General features: G+C 43.6%; 1 protein-coding gene across 5 annotated transcripts in view; it reads right to left on the bottom strand.

The window, feature by feature from the left end:
* CYLD (CYLD lysine 63 deubiquitinase) overlaps positions 1-19,455 on the bottom strand; it is a 42,105-nt gene extending 22,650 nt beyond the window's left edge. Inside the window, exons 1-7 of one of the 5 annotated variants that reach the window (XM_054696856.1) lie at positions 19,441-19,455; positions 18,995-19,065; positions 14,909-15,097; positions 13,037-13,687; positions 11,579-11,881; positions 9,285-9,390; positions 1,122-1,220 (exon numbers count right to left, since the gene is read on the bottom strand). In XM_054696856.1, the coding sequence (XP_054552831.1) occupies positions 1,122-1,220; positions 9,285-9,390; positions 11,579-11,881; positions 13,037-13,540 (1,012 nt within the window). In that variant the 5' untranslated portion in view covers positions 13,541-13,687; positions 14,909-15,097; positions 18,995-19,065; positions 19,441-19,455. The other 4 variants (XM_037515779.2, XM_054696855.1, XM_054696857.1 and 1 more) reach the window with 4 other exon arrangements.
* Between the last annotated feature and the right edge of the window lie 7,727 nt (positions 19,456-27,182).

The raw sequence follows: 27,182 nt of genomic DNA, 5'->3' as shown, positions 1-27,182 counted from the left end.
TTAATTATTCAGCGGCAGAAGGGCTGATTGGTCCTAAAATGGTCCAATCATTCACCTAGGACTGAAAATCGTCCAATCAGGGATGATCGGAGGGTGGGACTCTGAAAGAGCATATAAGGCAGGGCGGGCGGGGCTCGCGAGCCCAGACGCCCAGACGCCCACACGCTGGGGCTTGCCGCGCTCTGCTCTCCTCCTCTGAGGCGCCAGGAAGAGCGTGGCGTCCAGTGCCAGACCTCTGTGCAGCCCCCTGAGGGCAGCGCTCTGGGCGGCCAGCAGGAAACGCCACCTCTGGCTCCCTCAGAAGCCGCTGGCACTGGGTGGGGGTGGGGGGAAGGGGCAAGAGGGACGGGTGGGAAGGGGAGGAAAGGGAGGAAAGGGGGGTTGAGGGCTGGGGAAGTGGCGGGGGGGGGGGGGAAAGGGGGGAAAGGGGTGGGGGAAATGGTGGGAGGGGGCGGGGCGGGGCGGGGCGGGCTGCTCATAGGCGGGCGGCAACCTTGAAGGAGGGCGGCCGGAAACTGCTGCTCAGCCTCGTGAGGAAGGAGCGGGTCTCGCCCCGCAGTCCACGCTGTGGGGCCGGGCTTCAAAATTAGTTCTTTTCACGAGATACCTGAGGTAGAATTATTCTCCTGACCCACATCCAAGCTGACAAAAATCCTTACATTTTTTAAAAAGTGAGCTGTTTTTACTTCTGTAACGACCGTCTGATGCATCTGTGAAGTAACGTGAAGCTAAAGAAAAAAAGCTAAAAAAAAAAACTCCACATGCGTTAGAGTTTCTGAAGAGACAAAAAAGTTTTGCTTAGCAGTTTGGGATTTGACTGGACAGTTAGTGAAATTACTCTCTCATTTGCGTTATTCTATAGTTGCAGCTCTGTACAAATTGGGGGGGAGGGTCCCAAAAACCAGCTGACAGGGCCCCGCTGACGAGCGCCTCTCGGGAAGCCTTCCCTCAGCTTAAAGAAGACGGGACCTCTACCTTAAGCGACAGCATCGATAAAAAAATTTTAGTCAACTAGTCAAATGTCTGAGAGAAGAAAGTCCACATACATGTGAAGAAGAGAAACCTTTTAGCAGTATTGTGGCAAGTCAGCACGTAAATAAGGAAAAACTAGTCTTTCATACCTGTAACCTTTGGTTTGTTGTGACTGGACGAACCCTTGTCGCCAACACCTCTTGACATAAAGGCAAGTTTGGGAGGCCTCCTTTCCTGGGTCACGCTATCTGAAACAGTAAACCCATTTTTTAAAAAAAAAGAGCAAATTGTTACAGAAGAGACACCATCTAGCCAACAATGACAGCCACCAAAACACTGCTTTCCAACAAAAAGCATTTTCACAGTAGTTTTACAGAACTCTTGAAGGCATCAGAAATACTGGAAGCGATAATGCCAAAAAGAAAAAACCACCACTGTACTTCAGAACAGCTCCCACAATCCACCCCAACACAACTCAGAAAACGCTTTAACTTCTTGAAAATGTAATCACTTTTAGTCGATTTTATTTCACGTGCTAAAATAAGACAAAGCAAACCTTACTCAGTTTTGTGTAGCATTTCCCAACTCAGTATTCCCTAAACACCCCTGAGTGTTCCAGCGTGTCCCGTACTCATATACTTCCAGAAGATACTGGGATAAATAAGACAAACAGGCTTTTTTACCACACAACTCCAGAGTTTTATATGCTCGTGTGCACTGTGAGTCTCTCAAAGAGGGGTAGGCTTATTTGATAATCTTTTTTGTGCCACTCTACTTAGTGTACAGGATTAATGTATTTCATGCACACAGTTTGGGAAAAGTCTGGTCAGAAATGTGTATCTTTTTTTAAAAAAACACGTTACAAATAACATGAATGGGCACACAAACACATATAAATAGGAGAAACAGAACTGTGCAGAGGTTGACGATGCAGAAAGTCGGAAACAAGTATCAGTAATACTTGAAAAAAGCACTCAAAACTTTTTGAAATATAGGTGTAATAAATTTGGCCAACTAGTGTTGGACACAAAGACTGCTCTCTACTTTAAGGGCCAGTAATTTCCCTAAGACAGTCACAGACACTGATCAGGCAAATGCAAAATATCAGTCTTGAAAGGGTCCCCCTAAAAAGGTCAACAACACACCATGGAGTCCAACATGACACTGAGGAGTCATACCTGATAAAGCTGTTAATCAGCCCACAGTTGGATTTTTGAGAACAGGGGAAAAAAATAGGAACATCTTTATATTTCAAACACAAGGAAAAGGCCATTTTTTAAAAAGGAAATAATACTGAATGCATTATATATAAATGATTGGCAACTTTTTACCTGGGTTGATAAGGAAGGGGGCTGTACAGTTAAGATCTCAGAGTATGATCAACTGGAGTATTATTTTAATTCAAAAATTATAATGAATAACCATGACTTTAACCATGCTAGACTAAAAGAAAAGCTATCTACTAGTATTTTTATGATGTTACTGTTCAAGTGTTTCCAAATGGCACATAGGAGAGCTACTGTGGAAAGTAAAACTTTGTAGTCACTGGCAAAACTTCCCAAATTATACCATATAAATTGACTAAAGAAAATAACTTCCATTATTAACTGTAATTAAGTGCATGTATATCCATTTTCAAAAGATATTGACGTGTTTGCCATGATCAACACGTTATTCAGTCAGTGGCAACTCTAACAAAGGCAGCAGAGGCTTAACTAAGGCAGTCTGAAGAGTGGGGGGCGGCAGACAAGGGGTTGAGCTGGTGGTGGCCTCTTTGTTTCTCATGCCGGGGAGGATCCCAAAGACGGGGTACACAGACGCACTGCAGCTGGAGACCATGGTTACCTTCTGCCGCAGACTTCATGGTGGCAGGGAAAGGCGCTCAAATGTCAATCTTGTGTATAGGGCACTCCTATATTTTCTACTGTAAGGGGGCACACGCCACATCTAACTCACCTTTCAACAATTATATAACTAATATATCTTCTTTCTTTGTCACAACTACGTTCATGTCCAAAACCAACTACCTTAGATGAATTTTTTAAGAGATTACCATCTCAGGAAAGATAATATGAGAAAGTAAACATCAGTAAGGAATAAATTCAGCAGTCAATCTTGTGAGATTAAAATAATCTGAGTTACTGATGAATAATGATTGCTATTAAGCTGAGATATTAAAATGGATAGCATGAGAGGTCCACCAAATGGCATGTATAAAATGTACACAGCAGCCTGATTCATCATAACCAAAAGCCAGAAACAATTCATTTTACAGGAGAATGGGACACAAATTGTGGTCTGTTCATAGGATGGACTACTACATAGTGATAAAAGATAAAAATAGGGTAACTTCTTATACACATAACACCCTGGACATTATGTTGGGTAAAAGGAAACAGGCCAGAAGTATTCATTATATACACACAGCAGGACTGCATTCAAAATACTATAATTAGCAGCTCATCCAATAATCTTGTTTATTGACTTAACCAGAAAAGGAAACATTTGTTAGAGAACCTTGGGTTGGAATTCGTAACAATAAAATAGTGAACAATAACAAGAAATGTCTCTGAATTTTAATTAGAAATACAGAAAAGAACAGAAATCCAAGAAATAGATCTTAACAGATACACCCAACTGATTTGTTTACAAAAGTATAAAAGCAATTCAATGGAAGAAACACATCTTTAAAAGAAAAAAAGAAGGTGGTAGAGCAATTAGACATCTATAGTTATATAAAAAAAGAACTTCTACATAAATCTCATACCTTATAAAAATTAACTCAAAATGAATCAGGGACTTCATTATAAAATTAAAAACTAAGAAACTTTTGAAAAATAGGAGAATGAGGACTGAAGAATCAGAACTCTCATAAGTTGCTGGTGGGAATGTAAAATGTCCAGCCATTTTGGGAAACAGCCAGCAGTTCTACAAATGCTTAAATATTCATTTACCGTATGACCCAGCAATTTGATTCCCAGGCATAAACCCAGGAGAACTGAAAACATACGCCCACACAAAAATCTTGTAGGTGAATGTGCGTATCAGCACATTCTAGAAACAATACAAAATCCATCAACTGATGATGAGTTAAAAAAAAAAGCCTAGTCATACAATGGAGTATTTACTCAGCCATAAAAAGTACTGCCTCATGTTACAGCAGGCTTGAACCTCGACTCTATCAGTGTCAACAGACTGTCTACCATATTGCACTCTAGTTTTACAGGCTGTCACCTTTGGAGGAAAGTAAAGGGCAGACAGAACTTTTCTATCTTATTTCTACCAGTTGCATGTAAATCTATCATAACCTCGAATATTTTCAAATCATATTTCTGATAAAGGAGTGACTTAAAAAATGATTCAGTAAAGACTTGGCAAAAGATTTCTATAACTTCTATGATCTTCAACCATGCAAGATGACAAATAAGCATATGAAGTGTATATATGTTCTTACACCATAGGAAGTGAGTAGTAAAGAAGATACATGGATGAGCCAAAAAAAATTAATATTTTGTGAGTGAAGTAAGTCAGATAAAAAGAGTGTGCCCTTGGTTACTCCATTTATGTAAAATTCTAGAAAATGCAAACAAATGTATACTGACTCAGGATGGCCAGTGGTTGCCTGGAGGGGCACCGGGGTAGGGATGGGGTGCCCAAGCCACGGGGAGGTATCACAGAGGACACGCCCAGGTGACAGCAGTCCCATGACTATAGACATATGTTAGGACATATCACATCACACACTTTAAATAACGACAATTTATTGCATGTCAATTACACACTACTAAAACTGTTAAGATTTTTAAGAGAAGGTATAAAAAAGTATGTAAAATATGCAAAGAAAAAATTCATCAGGGACACAAAAGGAAGTTAGGTCAATGTTAGGTGGGAAGTTCTCATATAACTTTCAAGATTTTGTGCAAATGTGAACACACCACCTTATATTCCCAGCCAAAACTAAAAGAAGGAGATAGACTGGATTAGGAAAAGCACAAATGTGTAATTTAAGAGTGGCACTAAATGATAGGCTCCATATCCCAGGAGCGCTAAGAACCTGAACATAACATCAAATGAGAAATGGTAAGAGTTTTTGAACATCTGAACCAGAAATGAACAGTCATAACAGGTTCAAGACCCCTTATCTTTCAGTCAAAGCCACTGTAACCTGCAACTGGCTGGGATAAGTTCCGTCCTAATCTCACCCGCTGATCAACTGCTTCTGAAGATTTTATTCAAAAGATGGAAATATTAATTTTGTCCTACAAATGAAGGTAATTGGGCAAGAAAAAGAAACTTAGGAACTAAAGGAGACACTAAGACTCTTTTTTCCTCTCAAGAAAAGGATGCTAATGATGACATAAAACATAGATGAAGACTCAATCAAAATTAATGTTCGTTTTGACAACTTTATTTTTTTTTAATCTATTTGGGAGCTTTATTTTGTTGGCAAAGAAGTATAATTTGTGTATTATGTTATAAGAGCTGGCATTGGTCTTAATTATCTTCTATTCAGGGTTTATGAAAATCAAGCTTTAATGAAAAGAAATATTTTCCTCCTTCCTCGTGACTGCGGAGAGCCAGTACTTGTGGTTACGGTGGCCAGGAGCTGTAGATCAAGTGTGCCTGACAAGTGCTTCAAGGAGGTTCTTGTAACTCATTTTTAATATTTCAATCCCATATCACTATTTAAATTAAATATAATTGTAAATGTTTTTGAAGGTAAATACTATTAAAGAAGAATTCTTGGTCATATGACATATAATTATATCATAGGGAAAACAGAAATGGTAGCTTTTTCCTCTTCTTTTTAGATTGTATTATTTGTATTGCAGTAACACTGGGTTACAATGTTGTCTTCAATTTGGGGTGCAGGTTCGCACCTCTTCAGAGGTATGCTACCACAACAGGTCTACCACCAAATCCCCCTTCATCACTTCCCCCCACCGTCCCCAGGCACCCCCTCCTTTCCCTCCTCTCACCCTCCCAATACTTTCTTTTTTTAAGTGCCACCATAGAAACCAAGATCATTTACATTTGAAACCAAATTGAGATGCAGGAAAAATATACAGATAGAAACACAAATCTAGAGTTTGGGAGGAAAAAAAGCATCTCAAATGTTATAGCAAATTAAGAAAAACACAGTTACACACAAGCCAACTTCTTGTACCTTTTTCTTTCTTAAATTATCATACTAGACTAATGATTTTCCTGGTACCCAGGAGCTGTAAGATCAAGTGTGCCTGACAGGTGCTTCAAGGAGGGTCTTGTAATTCATTTTTAATATTTTAATCCTATATCACTATTTAAATCAAATATAATAGTAAATGTTTTTCAAGGTAAATACTAAAAAGATTAAATAAATGAAACGTTCACATATTAGAAATGTCAACATAATAAAATGACAATTGTCCTCAAATTGCTCTACAGATTCCAATCAAAATCCCAATGGAATTCTATTTAATATTTGAGATGCTGATTGTTAAATTTGCAGTAAGGAGTGAAGGACCAACAAAAATCAAGAAACTCATTAAAATAAAGGCCAAGGAGGGAAACATAATTACACAACGTGAAAACTTTTAAAGCTATACTGATGACAGCCTAGAGGTCTTAGTGCAGGAAAGAATAAAGCCTAGAAAGTGATCCACATACACATGCTGGAACTCGATTTATCCAGAACAAGCATTGTAGCTCGTATCTCAAATCCTACACAATCAAATTGGGGTGGATTATGGACTCACATGTGAAAGACACCTATGAGACTTAGAAGACAATGTAGAATAGAAGGAAAATTCAGAAGACCAATGAGATTGGACTAGTGCCAATATTAAACCATAAAGAATCATTTAAAATAATGCGGTACTGAAGCATAAGCAGACAGAATGGCACATCCAGAAATATCCCAAAGTACATGAAAATTAATATGAAGAAAGTAGCATCTCAAACAAGGAGGAAAAAGATGGGCTTTTTCATAAATAATGTTGGGACAACTGGGTAACTGCTTAGGGGACAGGGAACTAAATCAGATCCATGTTCCACATCATACACCACACAAAATACACATGAAACAAAGATATATAAAGAAAATAAAACCACAGGAGTATTAGAAGAAAACATGGAGAAATTCCTTTGTAACCTTGAGGGGATTCAAAGTTCAGATAAACAAAATTCATAAATTCAACCATATAAAAATTTTAAATACTGCATGGCAAAAAGAGAAAAAAAAATGCTAAAGCAAAGACAAAAGCTATCACGCCAAGTGAAACAGGCCACACCAAAGGAGAAACATGGAGTGAGTTGCCAACCTGCTCTAGCCACTGTGAATTCCTGACTATTCCTCGAACTGGTCAAGGGGTAGCCTCGGTACTCCCTCAAAATCCATACAGCTCACTCCCTAATTTCCTTTATGTCAAAAGCTCAAATGTCAACATTGAGGGCTCCTGGGATTACCTTCCATGCAACAGAAAAAGCCCACCGCCCCACCATGCAGCCCAGCAAGCCCTTGCCTGCTTCATCTTTCATTCTCTATCTCATCACCATTTCATTGATATTATATTTTAATTATATATTGCCTATCTCCATTCACTAGACTAAAAGCTCCATGTGGGAAGAATTTTTATCTGTTTTGCTTTCTTCTTCTTCATTCTCAATACCTAAAACAGCTTAAGTAAGGGCTTAATCGTGTTTGAATGAAGGAACAACCTTTCACAAAACTGTTTGTGGAACAACAGCATTTAATTGAAAGATTAAAGACTTTCAATTTATCAAATTATAAATTATGTTACTTCCATAAACAGGCATAAAAAGGCAAATTAAGTATCCTTAGGTAAAATATCAGCATGTGTATGCTTTCCCCAAAATGTAAACTATTTGTTTCCAAAAGGAAGCAACGAGATAGTTAGGAACCCAATTTACAAGAAATTAAAAATCAAGTTTAAAGAAATCAAGAAAAGCAAGTGTCAGACTTTTATAAAGCAAAACTGAAAATTATTTGACTTCCACACATCCACCGAAATCAATGTACTCTGGCTATGAAGCAAAACATTAAAGTAGAAAGCATTTCCTAACTCAACAAAACAAGCATTTATTACTTGCCAAACCAAGACAGAGATAGGCAGGCCAAAGAGTGCCGCCTAGGAGAAATCCCAAGGGTCACCTAGAATTAACTCCTTTGTTTTACAAAAGAAAGAAACTGAGGACTTGAAAGGACCTGTGGAAAACGCAAAAGTGTTCTGTGTCGAAATTAGCAATAATGGAAAAACACTGGAAGCAAAAGGAAAAAAAAAATTTTGTTCAGTTGTGATTCTCGCTATAGTAAAATTCAGCTTTTATAGAATTAGAGACAAAATACATCTCCATGGAAACAATATTTCCAAGCATACGTGTGAGGCTGGGAAGTATGTTTTTCTATGCAGGTCTTCACAGCCTAAGAATACACACAGGCTGGGTTGGGGGAGAAGGCGCTGGAAAGAGCAGAGCTGGTCAGGCTGGTCTGGATTTGAATTCTAGCTTTACCACTTATTGATCCTAGCCAATCTCAGCCCTATCCAACTCCAGGCTTTATCAGCAAAATGGAGATAATGAATTAAGATCCACATCAGATGTTTGGCAAGAATGTAAAAAAGTACAAGATATCTTATTCAGGGCCTCCTACATTTGTGGCTACAAATACAGGCTTTCCGTTAGTTTTATGGTTAACATTATGTCAACCATAATGGTGACATATCCAGTAAGTGAGAATTTTAGGGGCAGGCAGAAGGCACTGCCCAGGCTGCTGTCGATAGGAACTGGTCAATTACTTGACAACAGCTGTCAAGTGTTTACTTGTTTGAGGTAAAATAAAAGGTTGCTTAAGACTTTTGGATGTAAAGTTGAGTGATCTGTTCTGACTGATCGATTATATCATCTCCAAAGGGCCATCCAGCAAGAAACCTCTCACAGTCTATGTGATTACGTTAGATGGCCAACTTCTGCTCAAGAGCTTCTAGATTACACCCTGGTCTCACTCAAACAGGTGGCAGTTTCTTACATTTTCTGACTCTTCTAGTCAGAAAGGGTTTTTTTTCCACCTTACAAAGGACAGGTGATTTTTAAAAGTGAGTAATGACATACAAATGCCATCCCACACAAACATACTGTAAGGTGAAAAATTGTTGTCATTTGGGGGTAAGAAAGAATATTCCATCAAAATTTAATAACAATTCGGTAACATAAAAGTCAAGTTCCAACAATGCACCTTGAAGCTTATATTTACACACTCATCACAAAGACAAAGACATCCTCGAAACTCTGCCTTATTAACATAGGAAACATACCTGGGATGATATCGTTGATATGCAAGAGAATTGTACTTTCGACACTTGCAAAGCTACAGAGCTGTACTCCATCAAATCTTCCATCCCAGTTGCCAATAGGATTATCCTAGAAATTAACAGAATAAACTTTAAAACCCTTCTTAATAAAATATAAACACAAAAGTCTTTATTTTCCATAAAAGAATCCTCCAAAACATTTACATGGTAAATTTTATCCTTTCTTTCCTAAGAGGGGGGGGGAAAAGGCTGTATGAGAGTAACTGCCACAGTAATAAGGCTTTTTAAATGTTTTTGTTTGTTCTTTTTTTTGGTTTTGTTTGGAGGAAAAAAAGCGATCCAAGAATAATCAAGTAAACCCACAGAAGAACAAGAAATCAAAAGTATTTTTCATATTTTAGGAGACAAGAAATACAAGTAGCCTATTTATATCTTTATAGCCTATAGTAATATTCTCCTCACATATATTGCTTCACCCAGGAACCTGCCCCAACTTAGTTCTAGCTTGCTCTCATCACTGTTACATTCCCTGAACATGCAGACATTCAATTTGAACTCATATATGCCTTTCTGTTCAGAGAAAGTCTGTTTTTTCATTTTCTTTTTGTCACTGTATAGGCATGTACAAATTTCCTCCAAAGTGAAATTTTTGTATTAATTATTTTACATTCTAGTGTAACATCCACCAGCCCCAGCTCATGGAGCGAGTTAAGAGATGGGCCAGCCCGACAACACCCCAGAGCATCAACGTGTCCAACATATTACACGTCACTGGAAATTAAGAGAGATGAACAATACTGCATTTGCCAGAACTTTCCTTTCAAGAAGTGCTCTAGAGGGGTTTAGAATGAAAGCTGCAGAAGCCAAACTGGACAGACAGAGGCAGGGAGAGGTGGCCTGTTGTCCAGGCGGCCTGCCCCCAGTGCATGAGGTGACTTGTAGGCAGTAGGCCCATCGAAGGAGGGGAAAGCCAAAAGACTTGGCCAGGTTTGAGAGTCAACCTAAAAGAGCAGCCAGGGAAAACTAACCCCCACCAGAGTGCCCTTGCTTTCCTGCCTTCTCTCTCCTCGGTGCATCTCCCCTCCAAATAAACACTGAACGTCCAAAGAAAAATGGTGTGAAGGTGAGTTTCATCATTAGCTCTTCTGAGGGACCCACAAGCTTTACTCTGGCTCTGGTTGTTCACATTGTAAATGCTCTGTAAATGTTTGCCTAAACATAGTAATGTTTGTCTAACTGATGGGTGGCAAATAGAAATTCCTAGAGTTTCCAAGCACAGGATGACAAATTTTTGCTAGAACATCCATACCCTACCAACCAAAAAATATACTCAAGTAGATAAAAATAATCACTAAAAACATGGTTGGTAAGTGCAAAACTCTATTACTCACATCCTCTCTAGTGCTTAATAATTCTGAGTTTCCTTCTTTACACCTAACAAAGTCTTGTCCATACTTCCAACGTAAGATAAAATGTTTTCACTTTTTTTTGTCTCTTAACCATCCAACCTGCCCCGTTCAACCCATTATTAACAAATATTATTGTAAGGTAATATTTAAAAAGAGTGAAACAATCCAAAGGGTAACTATTGCCTGATCCTACTTATAGGAGGTGCCTAGAATCGGCAAATCCACGGGCACAGAAAGAGGGAAGCGAGGAACGGGGAGTGACAGCTTCAGTTTGAGATGATGGAGTTAGCTGTGGAGTGGCCGGGGTGACGACGGCACTGAACAATGGGAATGCAGTGAGTGCCACTGAAAATGATTAAATGATAAACTTTTAAAAATGATCAATTTTATTTATTCATTTTACCACTATAAAAAAGTTGGACTTACATCCTCAAAAACTACCCTAATTGTCTATTCCTCTAAAGCAATGTGTTTTTCTTCTATTCAGGTATGACCATAAATGACTTTCACACTACTCTTTAAAATCAGATAAAAGTCAATAAAATTTTGCAAAATATTACCAAAAGAAAAACATAGATTTCAAAAAAATTCATTTCAAAATAAAAAGAAGACATTGATACTTGGGGATTTTTTTCTGGTCTCCTTGCCAATTATAAAAAGGCAAATTGAAAGACTGAAAACATTGGAAAAAATAGTAACTGTATCTTCTATATCTAGACTCCTGTCTCATAGCAATGTTCCTTTACAAAAAAGAAATTAGAGCATGTTCTTTAAACTACTTGACCGTAGTCCATTTTAAATATTCAAGAAGTGTTTAATTTGTACCTAAATTGGTCAGAAAACTAATAGATGCATTAACAAAGGTAACAGAACCCAAAAGTCTCTTACCATATCCACCCCAACAAAATAGCCTAGGCTTTCTTTCCCGGGCAAAACATCACAGAATATAACCGTTCCCGATTCTATAGTTTCTCCAAGCTTCAAAGAAACTCTGGAGTTTATTTCCAGAGGAGGAAGTTCAACCTGCATGGTGTCCACTGGGCCTGCATAATCACTTTCCAACCCATTATCATCATCTTCTATGATTTCCAGCTTGTCCAGAGCAACAAATACCCCACAGTCTTCTTCACATTGAAAAAGCTGTTTTCCTTGATAGATTCCATCCGTGAAGCCTTGGCCACGACCTTCTTCCTAGTTTTTAAGAGAAAGAAAATAAAATGAAAGATAGGCACAGAAAGATCGTCCAGAACAAAAGGGAGTCACTCTGCAGATTTCAGGGAAATCAGTGGAAAAATTCTAAATGACACACACAAGAACTGCAATGATTAGTGACTGCTGTTGGATTTACAGGTTTTTAAACAAGGAAGAAACTGTATCTGACGCTGAAATAAAATTACTTGAGCATTTCAAGTCATAATTAATTACCTTGTGAGAAAGTGGGACTGGATGTTACATTGTGATTTAAACAATAATTTTGTCATAAAAAGAAAAATTTACTTTAACAGTAACATTAGCTTCCATTATGGAGCACTTACTATGTGCCAGCCACTGCACTCAATTCTGGATCAATAAATCACAAAAACACTGCAAATTGTGTACCAATGTCATTATTTTACTGATGGGGAAGCAGACCCAGAGAAGTTAAGTAGCCTGGTTAAGGAACATGGTAACCCAACCAGTAAATAGCAGAGCCAGATTCCAATCTCTAATTGTTGTACAATCACTGCTTTAAAAATTAAATCAAGGAAACAAGGCATGAAATCCTATTTGAAAGAATATCAAAACATAACCCTTTAAGTTCTAGAGAACTAACATTAATTTTGGAACTATATCAGAAATAAATTCCAAGATGATTTTTGCATATATTGTCAGGGTCAACTGTAAGCAATTTTAATTAAGACAACTTGTTTAAAAAAATCATAAACCCAAATTGTCATTATTTGGTTAACACGCATTATGAAAAACTGAGAAACCTAGAGATGATGGTGTCACCAGATAATTAACAAGCTTGTGATTAGTCTGCAATTGGCACAGTTCATTTCTAATACAGACAATTAACATTTCTAAGCTATAAGTCTTCAATAATGATGTGATCTATTTGTATTTCCTAGTAGCGTAAGTAGGATTTTTTGGTAAGTTTTCAATTCATCACCTTTGCATCATCTCAATTTATCATTAGAAAGTAATTCCTACCGGGGTGAATATTAACAATTATAGAAGATTTCTGGGATGATTTATCTTGTACTTAAAGGGGAAAAGAAAAACACATGTATAATTTGTGCCTAGAAAAAGTACGTACACACACATACACACACAGAGAGCACTAAGATGGTTTATCAAACTTACCAGTAATTCTACTCCAAAGAATATTCCCGAAACTGTCCTCTCAGCTAATAGGGGTCCTCTGAAGCGCACAACTCCCGGAAATTTTTCTTCCCCAGATCTCAGCTGCACTTTCACAGGGCAGCCCACATCTATCTGCAGGCCTTTACTTAGCCTGTTTCTGTTTTTAAACAGGCTGAACCTTTCTTCACAATTGGTAATCGCCAAAAGCAACTCTGTGAACTTTTCATTTATTTCTACCACATCCTTTTCATCAACAAAGAGTACTGCATGTGGTTGCTCTAGGATTTTTAGTCCAATCTGATTTTTCTTGCCTTTTGCAGAAGGAATCCTCGCATGCCCCACAGACCGGTCTTGGATATACTGTCCTATACTTCCCTTTGGCACTTTAAGAAGCTTTTGGGTTTGTTTGTCTGTCACACTGCATTCTTGAAGAAGCAAATAAAAAATCCGCTCTTCCCAGTAGGGTGAAGTGACTTTTTCTTGGCTCCATAAGCCTGAACTCATTGTGATATTAACTCCAAAATATTAACTTAAAAAAAAGAGAACTACTAAGTCTGTAGTAAAACTGCAAAAGGTACATTCACTGGCAGTCCCAAAGCATGTTTTTAGCAATTTGGTGTCCATGCTGCAAAAAGACAGCAATCAAAATGCCTGGAGGACAAGCAAAAAGAAACTTTATGCTTCATTTCACATGAGCTAATAGTAAGGTAAAGACTTTTTAAAATCTCATTCAGCTAGTAAAACACACACTTCCAAAAATATCTAAAAGTATTAAAAGAACTATTACTTGTATCTACCATCATTTTGTAACGAAGGTGATCCAATCATAAAGGATCTCACAGTACAAATTTTTGTTTCCATGGCATTTTAATTTATAAATTCAAGAATCTAATAAAAGATAACCTTCAATACATATTCTGACATTTTTAAGCTTTAAAAAGCAGCATTTTGATCTCCCCTAATTTAAAAGGATAGGCTGCTGCTCTGGGGCAAAACACACAAAAATTTAAAAGGCTATTATTTCTGTACATGCAGCTAAGTAAAAAGTCATCTATCATATTTATTATGTTGAACATCTTTTATCAATAAAAATACCATAAAATCACATGCTGAAACTTTAACCATAATTCATTGATCCACATGCCACATTTTGAAAATGGAACATTTTATGTCTCAGTTTCATTTCCTTAATCGCATACATTTTGTCCTTCGATGTTAATCATAGCTATCATTTAATTTCTTATAATCACAATACTATAAATCTGATTATATCAAAGATGTCTTAAAATCAATTTTTAGCCATCAAAACTCGTACTACAGCACAAGGAAATGTAATTATGGTCTAGAATCAAATATGAAATATTTTTATACCACAACTCTACCTATGAATACTAGAGAGGAACACACAAAAGGAGATTTCTTTTCAGTTTCAAATTTTCATTTAAAATTTTTACAAGACAACTCATCTTTCACAAGTAGCCTTTTCAACCCTACTTTAACTGATGGTTAAAAATCATGCAATGTCATGAATTCACATTAAGACTTTCAAATGTGGCTGCTGGGTTTCTAGACAAGGGGCTTCTCGATCCTTCTTTTAGATGATGTCTCCTGTGGGTCTGGGTGACAGGAGCAGTTGATGGCACTCTCTTAGTTACCAACTTCAATTTTAGAATTAAAAAATAAATACTCCCAAAACCAAAGTTACATTTAACAAATTTAATCATTTACCTTAATGATTCAATAATCTGGCAAATCTCCACTACACAGAATAGCATTCCCTTTAGAATGCATTGTTTAATAATCAAGTAATCTCTAGTAGCGAAGTTTTAAAAAGTCTGTCCCTCTGCAAATCAGAATAGACATGAAGATTACCCGAGACAGTAAAGAGTTTGCCATCCCTTCAAACATCATCACTGAAATATCTGAGTGAGGTAGGAGCAGAACTCTCACGCAGCGGTGCTCGCGCTCTCCATTATTAGTGTTTGTCTTAATTCCACTTGAGGGCACTGTCGACTTCAGCAGGAACAGGATCAACTTATAGTGGCCATGTCTATGAGACACCTGTGAAAACCCCTATCTTGGCACCGCGTCAGTAAGCCTTAAGAGGGTTACCCAAAAAGCAACACAACCCCTTAGTTTAGTTCTACTCCTTTATATAGTATACCAAAATGAAATGTTTGTTTTTTCCAACTGAAATTCCTTTAAAGAGTCAACTTTTCAACAAGGAAATGGCCTTCATCTTTTCTTCATCTTTGAATTACCTCTATATGTAGGTAAATTATTATGTGTGATTCTCAAAAGGCAAAACTGTTACTTTGTGAAAAGACTTTACGTTATGTTTTCTGAGTGCTGTGGATGCTTTCTATATTTTTAAAGTCTCCGGTTTCCTCTTGCAATCAGCCATCTTCTGTGGTTTCCTGCAAGGATGCATTTGACTCCTTTTCTGCCCTGGTTGCTTTCCAACCTAGCTATTTCCAATCAGTTCTGAGAAGGCAGGTGACGAGATATATGTGTTTGAAACACAATATAACAATAGCCAAAAACGGAATACATAAATCCTAAGCAGGTCTTTTGGGAGTACACTGCATAGGTTTTATTGCACAGACAATATTTTGGTTGTTTCCAAGGGCTGAGACGGTCAAAAACCAACCTTTAAATTAGTGAGCTGCTGTTCTCTTTAAAGTGTACTTAAATATTTTGGCCAAAAAAAAAAAAACCCCAAAAAACCTAGTTTCAGTATGACAATTCTATTTTTTAAAGGAAATTAAGAAATTATGGTTTTAATTCCTAAAACTATACTTTCACAAATTAAAATTAAGAGCTTCCTTGAATATTAACTACTACTATATGCCAACAAAGTCGACTGTATTGGTTCTCTAACAATGAATGCCACAATTTAAAATAAAACCAATGAAATATTACCAAGGCAAAACTAAATCACTCTCATTCTGTATTAGGACACTGTATTGAAAGTAAATTTGATTACAAAAATGTTTTTTGCAAGTCACTGAAGCGACGGCCCATAGTAAAATCTGGTATAATTACTTTGGTTTATAAAAAGGTCAAAGGCAAAATAACAGAAGTTATCAAGGCCCATATTTTAAAGTGAATTACACCAGGAGCAGCAGCGTATCTGCACCCCGTATTAGGACAAGTGGGAGTGAGCCGACACTCCGCAGCAGGATGGGTCATGTTAGACGACTGGAACAGTCCGACCAAAAGTAATAAAATATTTAAAAAGCATTATCCAAAAGTAAAAAGGATGTGGCCCTTTCTCATTTAGAAAGAATCCATTAAGAATGAATAGGTCTGGCACTAGCATTGGAAAAATTGGCTCTTCATTGCAACTGATAGCTAGAGAGAGTTGAATGGGGAATTTGATAATAAGGTAATAAACGTGATGATCATTAAAATCGCAATACACTGGCATCGCAGCAGAAATACTTCAATAAAGAGACTTTCCTCCCCCTGTAGATGTGAACAGAAAGCCCACAGTCTTCTTTCACCAAGAAGACAACAGTTAAATTAAGTCTTAAGAATCCCAAGCAATAAAAACTGACTCAAGACTAAAAGGCAAAGGTTTAAATCCCACTATTAGTGAGCTATTTATCAATCAAGAAGGTGCGTTACTTTGTTTAGTACTTTTGCACACTAAGCATTGCATCAGACACTGAAAAATACTGAAGATTTAGGATTTGGCAGTTGCCCTCATTTGTGTTCTTTCTAGCCATCAGGTCTACTTGTTTAAAAATTGTCTCTAGCAGTATGCTTCACTCTGAGGGCAAATATGTGACAAATCATTCATCTAAATACCACTGTATCTATTTCAGGCTGGCAAACTGAGTGATTACAGGTATCCTAATAATTACTGTAAGCGCTGAGTAAGATTACCAAAGAGTTGGAATACTCTAATATATCTAACCCTAAACCCATATTAAATAGGAGGCCTTTCTTTTAACGATAGAAATGAGGGAACAGAGGGTCACAAAGACTTGAAAATATATCTGACTGTCTTAACTTGTTGATGGTCTGTCTGGATTCTGAAAAGGAGAATTTAATTGAATTAAAATGTTAGTTCAACTTATTAAACCAATAAGAGGATTGCAAGGCACGAATATTTATCCGATTCCTATCAATGCAATGTAAACAAGATGATGAAGAAATGTTTTGAACAAAAATACTGATGATCAGAATTACCACATTCTAAAACAATGAATGGCATGAGTGACATAAAATTGACAATGATTACCTAATCTAGAAAAATACAATGTCATTTTGATTTTCAGGTTGTATACTGTTCAAAGAACCTCAATTAAAGAAATAAAGAGAATCTAATTAAAGAATGTTTTACATCTCCTGTGAGATTCCTAATTATTCTAAAATCCACAGAAGTCTGTCTAAATCCGAATAAAAATTACAATACTAACATACTGCCCCGATTAGAAGTGGCAGAGAGGTAGGAAGGTCCGTATGAATGCAAAAGAAAGAAGACACACAGGACTTGGCCAAACATTTCAAACAGCTAGAATAATTACCATTTTAAGAATGATTGTCTTTCACCAATAGAACAACTTGTTATATTCCAAAGGGAAAAAAGTGAGTTTTAATTTTCCTCATAGGCTAACTCGTGGAAGTATTCAGTCCCTAGAACAAGAGGGATTTATAAAGTTATAAATCTGCATATTCGTGTCAGGAGGAGAACACTGCTGCCTCATTAAAGTTAAACCTGGCCACTGCATCTCCAAACTGTGAGTTCACCAAATCCTTCATCTTTGTATTTCTGATGTTCAAACCACTGTCTGACAAATGGTTTGAAATGAATGAATGATTTGGTTAACGCAGATGATAACAGCAAAACCCCAAATTCCATTTCCTCTCTAATTGTTTCAGTGATGAAATGCTTCTTTTTCAAGAAGAAAAGGAGAAGAGAAAAAGACTCGGGAGGTGGGAGTACTGAATGATTTTTACCCCCAAACTAAACTAATTCTCTGGATAAATGAAGTCAAGATCAGTGTTTACACCACTTGACCGTGACAAATATAAGAAGAAAGAAACAAAGAAAAATGTCACAATTGCAAAGACTTGTTTTGAGGTTCACATTGTCATGTCTGATGCCTGTAAATTCCTTATAATCAATGAAAATCCCTCAACAAATGTAAGATCATAATGTGAAAATCAGGAGCAAAACACTAACAGTTTGATGAATAGGATAATTACTCCTTTCTGTCTTCCTGTGTCAAAAGACGCCCTAAAATCAAATAAAATCAGTTCACGCATGCCAAGCCACAAGAAATCACGGCTGCTGAACGTCGCCTTATATAACAGGTGCCCTGGTTTTATCAGCTCTGGATAAAAAGTTACCATCCAGAGGAAGGCTTCTTTGCAAGAATTTGCAGCAGAGCCTTGGCGAATGTTCTGGGTGTTATCAACATTCAGGGTACATGAACTTCCATAAGAATTTCCAGCAAATCACTTTCTCCTAACGCTGTTCTACTTCAAATCCACCCACTATGCAGCCGGGAACTGGCAGGCGAAATTCTTAAACCATTCAGTCTGCTTGGGGCATGAGGGGGTGTGCAGAAAACCAGCCCTTGAATGAACACCCCCTGTCAAGGCCTGGATTTTTCTCTGGAAGCCGATGGCTGCAAAAAGGACAGTCTTCCGAGACCCCTGTTAGCCCGGGTTCCAATGCGAGGCTCGGTGGACGCTCCTTCTCGGAGCTGAGGCCCCGCTCACCCCCCGGGGCCTGGCAGGGCATGAGGGCAGGAGAGCCGGGGACGGCAAGGCTGGGGGTTGGGAGCCCCGAGGGGGACGGTCCCCCGGAGCGGGCGGCTCCCGGGGCGGCCGCCGAGACGCCAGCCCGCGAGGGGCCGGCGCGGGCCCCGGGAACCCGCGGCGGGGGCGCGCCTGTGGCCGGGCGTCGCGGCGCCGGGGCCCCGAGACGGTGAGGAGCGGTACCTGCTTCCACGGGGCGCGTCTGGGCCGCGACCTCCAGGCTGTGGCGCCGGCAGCCTCGCCCTGGAGGGAAACTGAAAGAAAAAGCAGGAGGGGCGTGAGGGAGGCCGGCGGCCTCTTCCCGGACGGCGCCGGCCCGAGCCGCCCCCCGCCCCGCGCCCCGCCCCGCCCCGCCCGGGCTCGGGCCCCGGGCCGGCGCCTCGGTCTCCCCGCGGGGGCGCCGGCGCGAGCGCGCGGCTGACGTCACGGCGGGCCGACTAACGGGCCGGCGCCGGGCCCGACGGCCGGGCCGAGCTGCGCGCCGAGGCCGGGCCGGCGCCGGAAGGGCCGGGGCCGCCCGCCGGCGCGGCCGCCCGCCGCTCACTCACCTCCGGCGGCCGGGCGCGGCCCTCTCCCGCCCCGCGACCCGCGCCCCGGCCCCGGCGCCGCACCCCCGCCCTAGTATTTACCTCCGACGCGCGGCCGCGCAACCGAGCCTGCTGCCGGGCCCGCCCCCAGCCGCCCCGCCCGCGGCGCCGCGGAGGGGCGGGGGCGGGCCGCAGCCGGACAGCCAATCGCGGCCCGGGGCGCGGCCCCTGCGCACGCCCTGATTGGGCCGCCGTGTGACAGCCCTTCCTCCAATGGCCGCCGTCCCGGGGCGTCCCGAAGGGACTTTCCGCTCTGTCAAGCTCGGTGGAGCCAGAGGGAGAGCCGGGCCGGGGCGGGGCGGAGCGCCGCGGGGGCGGGGCGCGCCAGCTGATTGGAGGAGGGGCGGAGGGCGCCGCGCCGCCATTGGCTGACCCGGGCGGCGGAGGCGGGCGCTGGGCCCAGGGCCTCCGCGCTCGGCGCAGCTGTCAAAACTCCCGCAGACCTCGGGGCCGGGGCCGGGGCCGGGGCCGGGAGCGGGCCAGGCAAGCCGGGACTCGGGCTTCGTGCTCCACGGGAGGGCCGAGCCTGAGCAGCGGACCCAAGCGTGGCTCCTGGCGCCGTGCAGCGCCTCCCTCCCCGCTGCAGGGCCCGGCGGGGCGCGCAGCGCGCGGAGCTCCTGCCCGCACCTGCGAAGGGCTCGGACGCCGGGCTGCCGCGTGCAGGCGCCCCCGCCCCGGCTCCGCCCGCCCCGCCCCGCGCCTCCCGCGCCTCGGAGGCCGCCCTTCCCGGTGGGGCCGTCCCGAGGCGGGAGGAAGGGGCTTCCGCACGCAGCCCGCCCAGTGGCCCCCCTGGCCACCTGCCAGGACCTGGGGTGTAGTTAAGGACCTGCCAATTAGAGGAGAGGATTTCGATTCCCAAAAGTGCTCAAAATATTTAAGGAAGTGCTTTTTATAATCGGTCCCAGAGCCTTGCAGCACTGGATACTCCTGTTAATTAATTCCTTCTCCTTTGACATTTTACGTACCAATTATAGAAGGTGATTAATACCAAGGAAGAGGGAGGGGTGGGTGTGTGTGGGTGTGTGTGGGTGTGTGTGTGTGATCATGGCAGGGAAATTTTCCCCAGGGCACAGTGACATATTTCTGTAGATCTGGGGAATTTAAACCAGCAAGTACATAAAAGTCACGTGAGTGATCACTAACAGTTCTACGGATCGGACACCGTCTCCCTTGTCATAAGCTCCTGGAATGAAATGGACATCTTTTGAAAACCTTTAGCTTCAATTCGTTCTTGTCCCTCCTTAGTTCATCCTTATCCTGTTCCCCAAGCTTCACTACTTTCCACACTGCTGTAGAAAGCAATTATTAGTAGGTGCAAACCAACAGGCTTGGTTTGCAGAGTGGCCTTAAACAACATGGTTCCTTCATAGATTTAGATTCTCCAACAAGTCGGTAAGTCTCAGAGGTCACAGTCTGACTGCCTGGGAGAAAAATTCATCCTGAAGGCTGTTCTTGCTTGAGCCACACAGTAAGGAGGTGGAAGGAGAAGGGAAAGTGGAGTGGGAGAGAAAAATCTGAATCCTTTTAGAAAGCACAAATGCTCTCCTTTTCTCCAGCTTGTCAAACTCCTCACCAATCCCTATTTTATCCTCCCTCCCCCACACCCTGCAACTTCTCTCATTTATACTATCTACTGGCTCCTGAAGGCATTAGAGTTTGCCACCCTGGACTAGAACATCTTCCTGTCCTTTCTGATGGCATTTGGTGCTGCTGAGCCCTCTGCTTCCATCGGGATTCCTTTCCCACCAGCTGTGATCAGATCCCTTGCTCATTCCTACCGTCACATACTCCTGAATCAGTGTCAGGACCTGACTTCACTCAAGAGATACTCTCCCAACCCAAATTCTCATCTTCTCTGTCTTTCAAATCCTCCCTTCATTTAAGGCCCTGATAATCAGGGCTTACCTCAATCACCATCCCCTGTCAAACGGTAATGCTCATCGAAAGCACTGTGGTCAAAACAGTTCTGAAGCTGTATTCAGCTTTACAGGGAAGCCAGGTGTCAGCCAGGGGATGAGATGGGGGAATCAGGTCACAGTGCTATTATCTGCAGCCCTCAACAAGCCAACCTCTCACTTTACAGATGGGAGAGTAAGGTCCAAAAAAGAGAAAATGCGTTCCCAACCACCCAGGAGTTAAGCAGACACTCTGATTCTCCTGATTTCAAACCAGGGCCCTTTTCATCTCTTTCTAAATAAATTCTCCAACCCAAATTCTCAGCTTCTCTGTCTTTCAAATCCTCCCTTCATTTAAGGCCCAGCCAAAGTCCAGCCTCTTCCAAGGTTCTTCGCAGATGGCTCCAGGCCCCGGTGATCACCGCTGTCTATCCACTGCCTGTTGCCCTCAGCCTGGCCCCGGGTTCAAAAATGTCACCTGAGCTACTGCATATGTACCAGGAAATACAGCAGCATTCAAGAGTGATGTCATCCCAGCCCTCTATCACAAGATCACTTACTTAATACTTAGGTTAGTTCTCTGAAGGAGAGCAGCTCTGAGCACACATAAAGCGGCTGGGCGGTCAGGGAGGAACTTTTTGAGGAAAGCACCTTTCAGATGAGATAGGAAGCTGACTGGCAGTTGGGAGCAAGGGGGGAACACTCCAGGCAAAGTGTATGGGAATGTGCATGACAGGTTGAAGGAAGTGAAAGAGGCAGGGCACAGAATGCATGGACGCGAAAGGGGGTCGGGCGGGGTCTTCGAGCCAGGGTCAGGGGTCAGTCTTCCCTGGAGCAGTGGGATGCTTTGAAGGGTTTCATGCAGGCCAATTACCTGTGTCTCAGCTGTCTTCATGGTTCTCCTGTTACACACAGCGAAAACCCAAACAAGCCATTGGATTTAAAGGAGCCCTCTCCCCTATCCTACACACACACACACACACACGGCTAGTAAACACCTGGTAACCGGGCGGGGGCCCATGACTCACACCAACTCCAGGCTCAACAGGACCTTCTCAGGAGCACCTGCCCCTGCTGGTTACCACAGGCTGCTCCTGAGAGAGCCTGGGGAAAAGACAGTCCAAGCACTAGAGTTGGCCAAGGCCTGCTGAACAGGTGGACTGAATCGTGGGTTGGCAAGCCCTGTCCCAAAAGTCTGTCCAAACCCTCCCCGCCTTACCATGAGGCACCATGTTAGACAAAAAGTGTTAGATCCTAACTAACAATCACCTCACAGTTTTCCAGAGGGGGAAGCCAGGGGCCCACGTGTGTAGCTGGAGTGCAACCTGTCCACGCATGCCACAGCCCAGCCCAGAACAAGTTATGACACTGCTGTCCTCCATCCAGCTTGGGGATTTGTCCTATAAATACCTCCTGCAGCTGCCTGCCCGCAGCCAGCCAAGTTCCCCTTTCTGCACTGGCTCCTGCTCCTGGCTCCCGCAGCTGAGTCTCTCCCTCAGCCTCGCCTGATCTAGTGCTCACCAGGGAAGTCTTCCCTAGAAGAGCAAAGGACCTGCTCTCTTGAGTCTGGGCCGGTCACACACCCATCCCCAGGCTCACTGAACTCGGGTGTCTTGCATCCCCTCTTGCTGCGCAGCCTCTCCCCTGCACGCAGCCCACGGTCCTTCTGCCCTGCCCACCTCCGTGTTCCCAGCCCTTTCCCACCCTCTCCCAGCCGCGGGGTGACCGAGTGGGCATCTCCTCGCGAAGGGCACTGCTCACCCTCTCCTCTCCGCCGGGAGCCCAGCCGGCATGCGTCTCAATCCAGGGGTGAGCGGAGAGCTCTCTGTCTCGGGGTGACAGCCCTTAGGAGGGACACTCAGGCGCGAGTGAACATTCTGTCTGGGCTTTGACTCGTTCACCTGAAAGCTCTTCCGGACAAGATCACAGGGATTCCTGTAGGCATCTCTCCACCAAGGCGGCTGAAGGATAAATCCAGGTTCGCCTGCTGGAGCGATTCGCTGCTATCGATGTCAAATGATTTCTGCATGACTTGAAGAACACAGAGAGAGAAAGGGCGCTTAATGCTCTTCATGGGGACCTTCGTGCTGGGTCTGGAATCCCATTTGGAGCAGTAGGTACTTTAGGAACAAGCCTATGTCCCAGGACACCTTCTTCCCTTGGGAAAGGGACATTACCGGTGTCGGGAAGAAAAGTCGTGTGTTGTTATAATCCGTCCGACTTCTACTTTCTGCGCCCTTTAAATAAGATGTAGTCTTGATTTATTCAACAAATATCTGGGCACCTGTTATGCTCTGGGCTGTGTTCTACCTCTGAGGAGCAAGGCCCCGGTCCTCCTGTGGGGCAGATATTCCGGGGTGAGGGAGAAACAGAAGCAGGCAGAGAGGAAGTGTTTGGAACTGATGTGTTGTGTGGATCATCCAGGGGAGGACCCCTGGGTATGGGGACATTTGAACCAAACCTGAACAAATAAGGAAGCTAGCATGCCCCCCACCAAGGGGTTCCTGGAAGGGGAAGCAGGCGAGAGTGGGGGCTGCAAGCAGCATTGCCGAGAAAGAACGGGCGAGGCTGGAGGGCAGAGAGCGGGAGTATGGGTGAAACCGAGAAACAGGTGGCACAGGCCAGCAGGAGGCCTTGACTCCTGCATCCTCAGAGTCAAGATCCGAGAGCCGAGGCTGATCTGACTCAGGGCTTAAAGGATTCACTCCCCAGGTCAAGGGCGGAAGCAGGGAGAACAGCCAGGAGACGAGGGAGGCATTAGTTAGGCATTGTGGACCCCAGAGGAGCCCCCTTTGCCCCAGGGCTGGAGGCTAGTAGGGAAGTAGGAGGGGAGCATGGAGTGAGGATATCAAGAAAGAAGTTGCTCCAAGTAAAAAGGGAACATACAGTCTCCGGAGAGAGGAAGGATTTGCAAGATGACTGATGATACTTGGGGGATAGGATTTGTGGTTTATTGAGAAAGTGACTGGAGGTTGGGATTAAATGTAGAGCAAAAAGGGGGGAGACCAGGGAACTCCAAAGACCTTGGCTGCATAGGTGTAGTCACTCCAGGTCATTCCTTGAGGGAAACTACGTGGGCTGGTCCTGACCTAGCAGTTCACCTATAACCTGCCACCCCGGGCCCAAGGCCATGCGCCCGGGCCTGCGTGGGCTGCGCCAGTGTGCCCGACAGCTGCGCGCTTCACCCACTGGCTGTGCCAGTCTCCTGGGTGGGGAGGGAGGTGTGAAGATGTGTTGGTGCAATAATGCGATGATGCTGTAGTCTCAACTCAGCCAGCCTGGAATGTGATTCCGCCCCCCCACATTTCCGTGGGGTGTACTCATTTCAGCAACTTGTTTTGGCACCATGGGGGGAAACACTTAAATTGATATTTTTTTCTTCTTGGATGATGGTGATTATAATTAAAGTCGAAGAATCCTTAAAAATGTTCCTGCTCCGACACCTTCTTTTCTGTTCATAAGAGTTATGTATTCCTCGCTGCAAGTCTGGAATGTGTCTGCTCTTGGCTAAGATGTGGGTGGGCCCTGGCACACACCTTTCAGGTAACCTCCCTATTGGGGGACTTTCAGAGTCCCAGTCCGGGGCCTCCCTGGTGGCGCAGGGGTTAAAGACAGCGCTATCACGCTACCGCTATGGCCAGCCACTTTAGCACAAGTTCGATCCCAGGCCGCAACCCACATGGCACAGCAGACCTCTCCTGTCTCCCCGCTGCTCCCTTCAGCAGTGGATTTCAATAGATCCACCTGTTCTGCTCCCCACTCTCTCTGGTGAATCCTCTCACCCCCTGCACCTCTGGCCTGCACCCCAGTTCTTGTACGCATAAATAAATCTTAAAAAAAAAAAAAAAAAAGAGTCCCAGTTCACGAGGTACCCGCACAGGCCTAGAATGCTGTCGGTGGATCTGCTGCACTTCCCAAAGTTAGAAAACTTCTACTCTGATGGCAAATCAAGGTCTCAGCACCACCCTCTCCAAGGTCTCTTGAACTGCTTTCTCTATCACTGCTCCCTGGGTTTTATCATCCAGACCCAAGCACCCTCACTCCCTTTTGATGCTGACAACCAACACCCATGCCATCACGGGAGGGCTCCCCCGGGCCCCAGATTCACACCGTAATTTGTCTGTGTGTTTCAAAGTCCATAATCAAAATAGAAGCGCCTCCTACTTGCAAACCTGTTTGCTACCTTTCTCTCCCAGTGCTCCCATTACTCAAGTCAGAAATCTGGGCATCATTTTTCCTCACCCCTCTTATCCAACCCATATGTAAACCCCTCTCTAGACTTTCCAGGATCTTCTTTCCACCTCCACTGAGCCAACCAACTGCCTCTCCTCTGCAATAGCTCCTAGGTAGTTCCCCACATCCTATTCCCATCACCCCTACCCCTATACATTCCCGTCTGTGCCCCGTGCAAAAGAAATCTTTAAATGTAATTAGGCTGCAATTCCCCAGCTTAGAACTCTCCTTCAGACTTGTCATTCCAGGATGAAGGTGAGACTCAAACCTACCAATGAGGCCCTTTGTGACTGGTCCATCTGCCTCTGCAGGCCCATGCCACTTAGCCTGCCTCAGACATACCAAATTCGCCTCCTATGGCTGCCATGACAAATTCCCACAAATCTGTGGCTTAAAACGACACAGTACTAGAGACCAGAAGTCAAAAATTCACTGGAACCAAGATGCGCTGCCCTCCCTCTCGAGGTTCCGGGAGCCAATCCATTTCTTTCCTTTTCTAGCTTCTGGAGTCGGTTCCTGGGCCATGAGCCCCTGCCTGCTCATGGAAGCATCTCACTGCCGAGGCCCCATGGCTGCCCGGGCCCTTGTCCCTTTGCCTCTCTAGCAATGACACTGTGGTCACCTCTGGGTCCAGCCTCAGACCCAGGACTCATCTCGTGGTCCAGAAGTACATCTTTAATTTAAGTTCTTTTTTGCCAATATTCCCGGCTTCCAGGAATGACAGCACAGTTATCTTGGGGGACCATTATTCAGCCTTCCACATGTACCAAGCTCCTTCCCCTGATGGGGTCTTTGCACAGCTTGTGCCTTATGCCTCATCCCCTCCCTCTGCATGGCCAGTCCCTTCCCACTCTTGGGGTCATGGCTCACCTGCTCACCTGTCACCCCCTCACAGCCTGTCCCAGTGCCTCATCTGCAGAAGGGTCCATCTACCTGCACTTGTGTCTCCTTCTTCGCACCACAGTAGACTCAAGTCGATATATTTTCCATTTGTTTTCTGCCTGCCTTTCCCTCTCCCCTCACCCCAAGTGCTTGAGGACAGGGATCACATCTGTCTTGCTCATCTACCTACTGTGCTAATGTCTGGCTAGTTCATAATTGCTGGATGAACCTAAGGCAGATAAATTTACAATCCAAGATGGCGCTCTGCAAACGCGCTGCTGTGTTTACCCCTCAGAGAAAGCAGGCGCCTCTCCATCTTCCTCCTGCTCTTGGGAATCAGGAACCTGGTCTGGACAGAAGCCAGCACCACCAACAAAGAGAGCCCATGGCCGGCTCACAGGCAGGGCCCAGAGAGAAGTCGAGGCACTTAGTGAGCCAGACACACACTCAGCCTCGCAGGGAAGTCGATTTCTCTCTGGTGAGCACCTGAGCCCTTGCTCATTAAATGCAGCTAAGAATTATTTCAACCAGGCCTACTGAGGGGGCGCTCACAGAGGAGAGCTATTTCCCATCTTCTCCTTCCTTCTCTGTTAGATTCCTGAAGTCTCTGGGAGACTCGCAAGGCCCAGGGGCCCTTTCACACTTGCCACAGCCTTTCAGCTGGACACCAGGAGGCCCCAACCCAGCTTAAGGCCTCACGCTGGGTTACACTCCTTCTAAGCCGAGGCCAAACGTGTTTTGATTGCAACGCTAGTTCTGAGAATTGCTTTTGCC

The sequence above is a fragment of the Talpa occidentalis genome, unplaced genomic scaffold (genome assembly GCF_014898055.3).
Source record: "Talpa occidentalis isolate TD23 unplaced genomic scaffold, MPIMG_talOcc4v2.1 talOcc4.17, whole genome shotgun sequence".
NCBI classification, from domain to species: Eukaryota; Metazoa; Chordata; class Mammalia; order Eulipotyphla; family Talpidae; genus Talpa; species Talpa occidentalis.
Note: the sequence above shows the minus strand (reverse complement) of the source record. Positions and strands in the feature narration are given on the sequence as shown.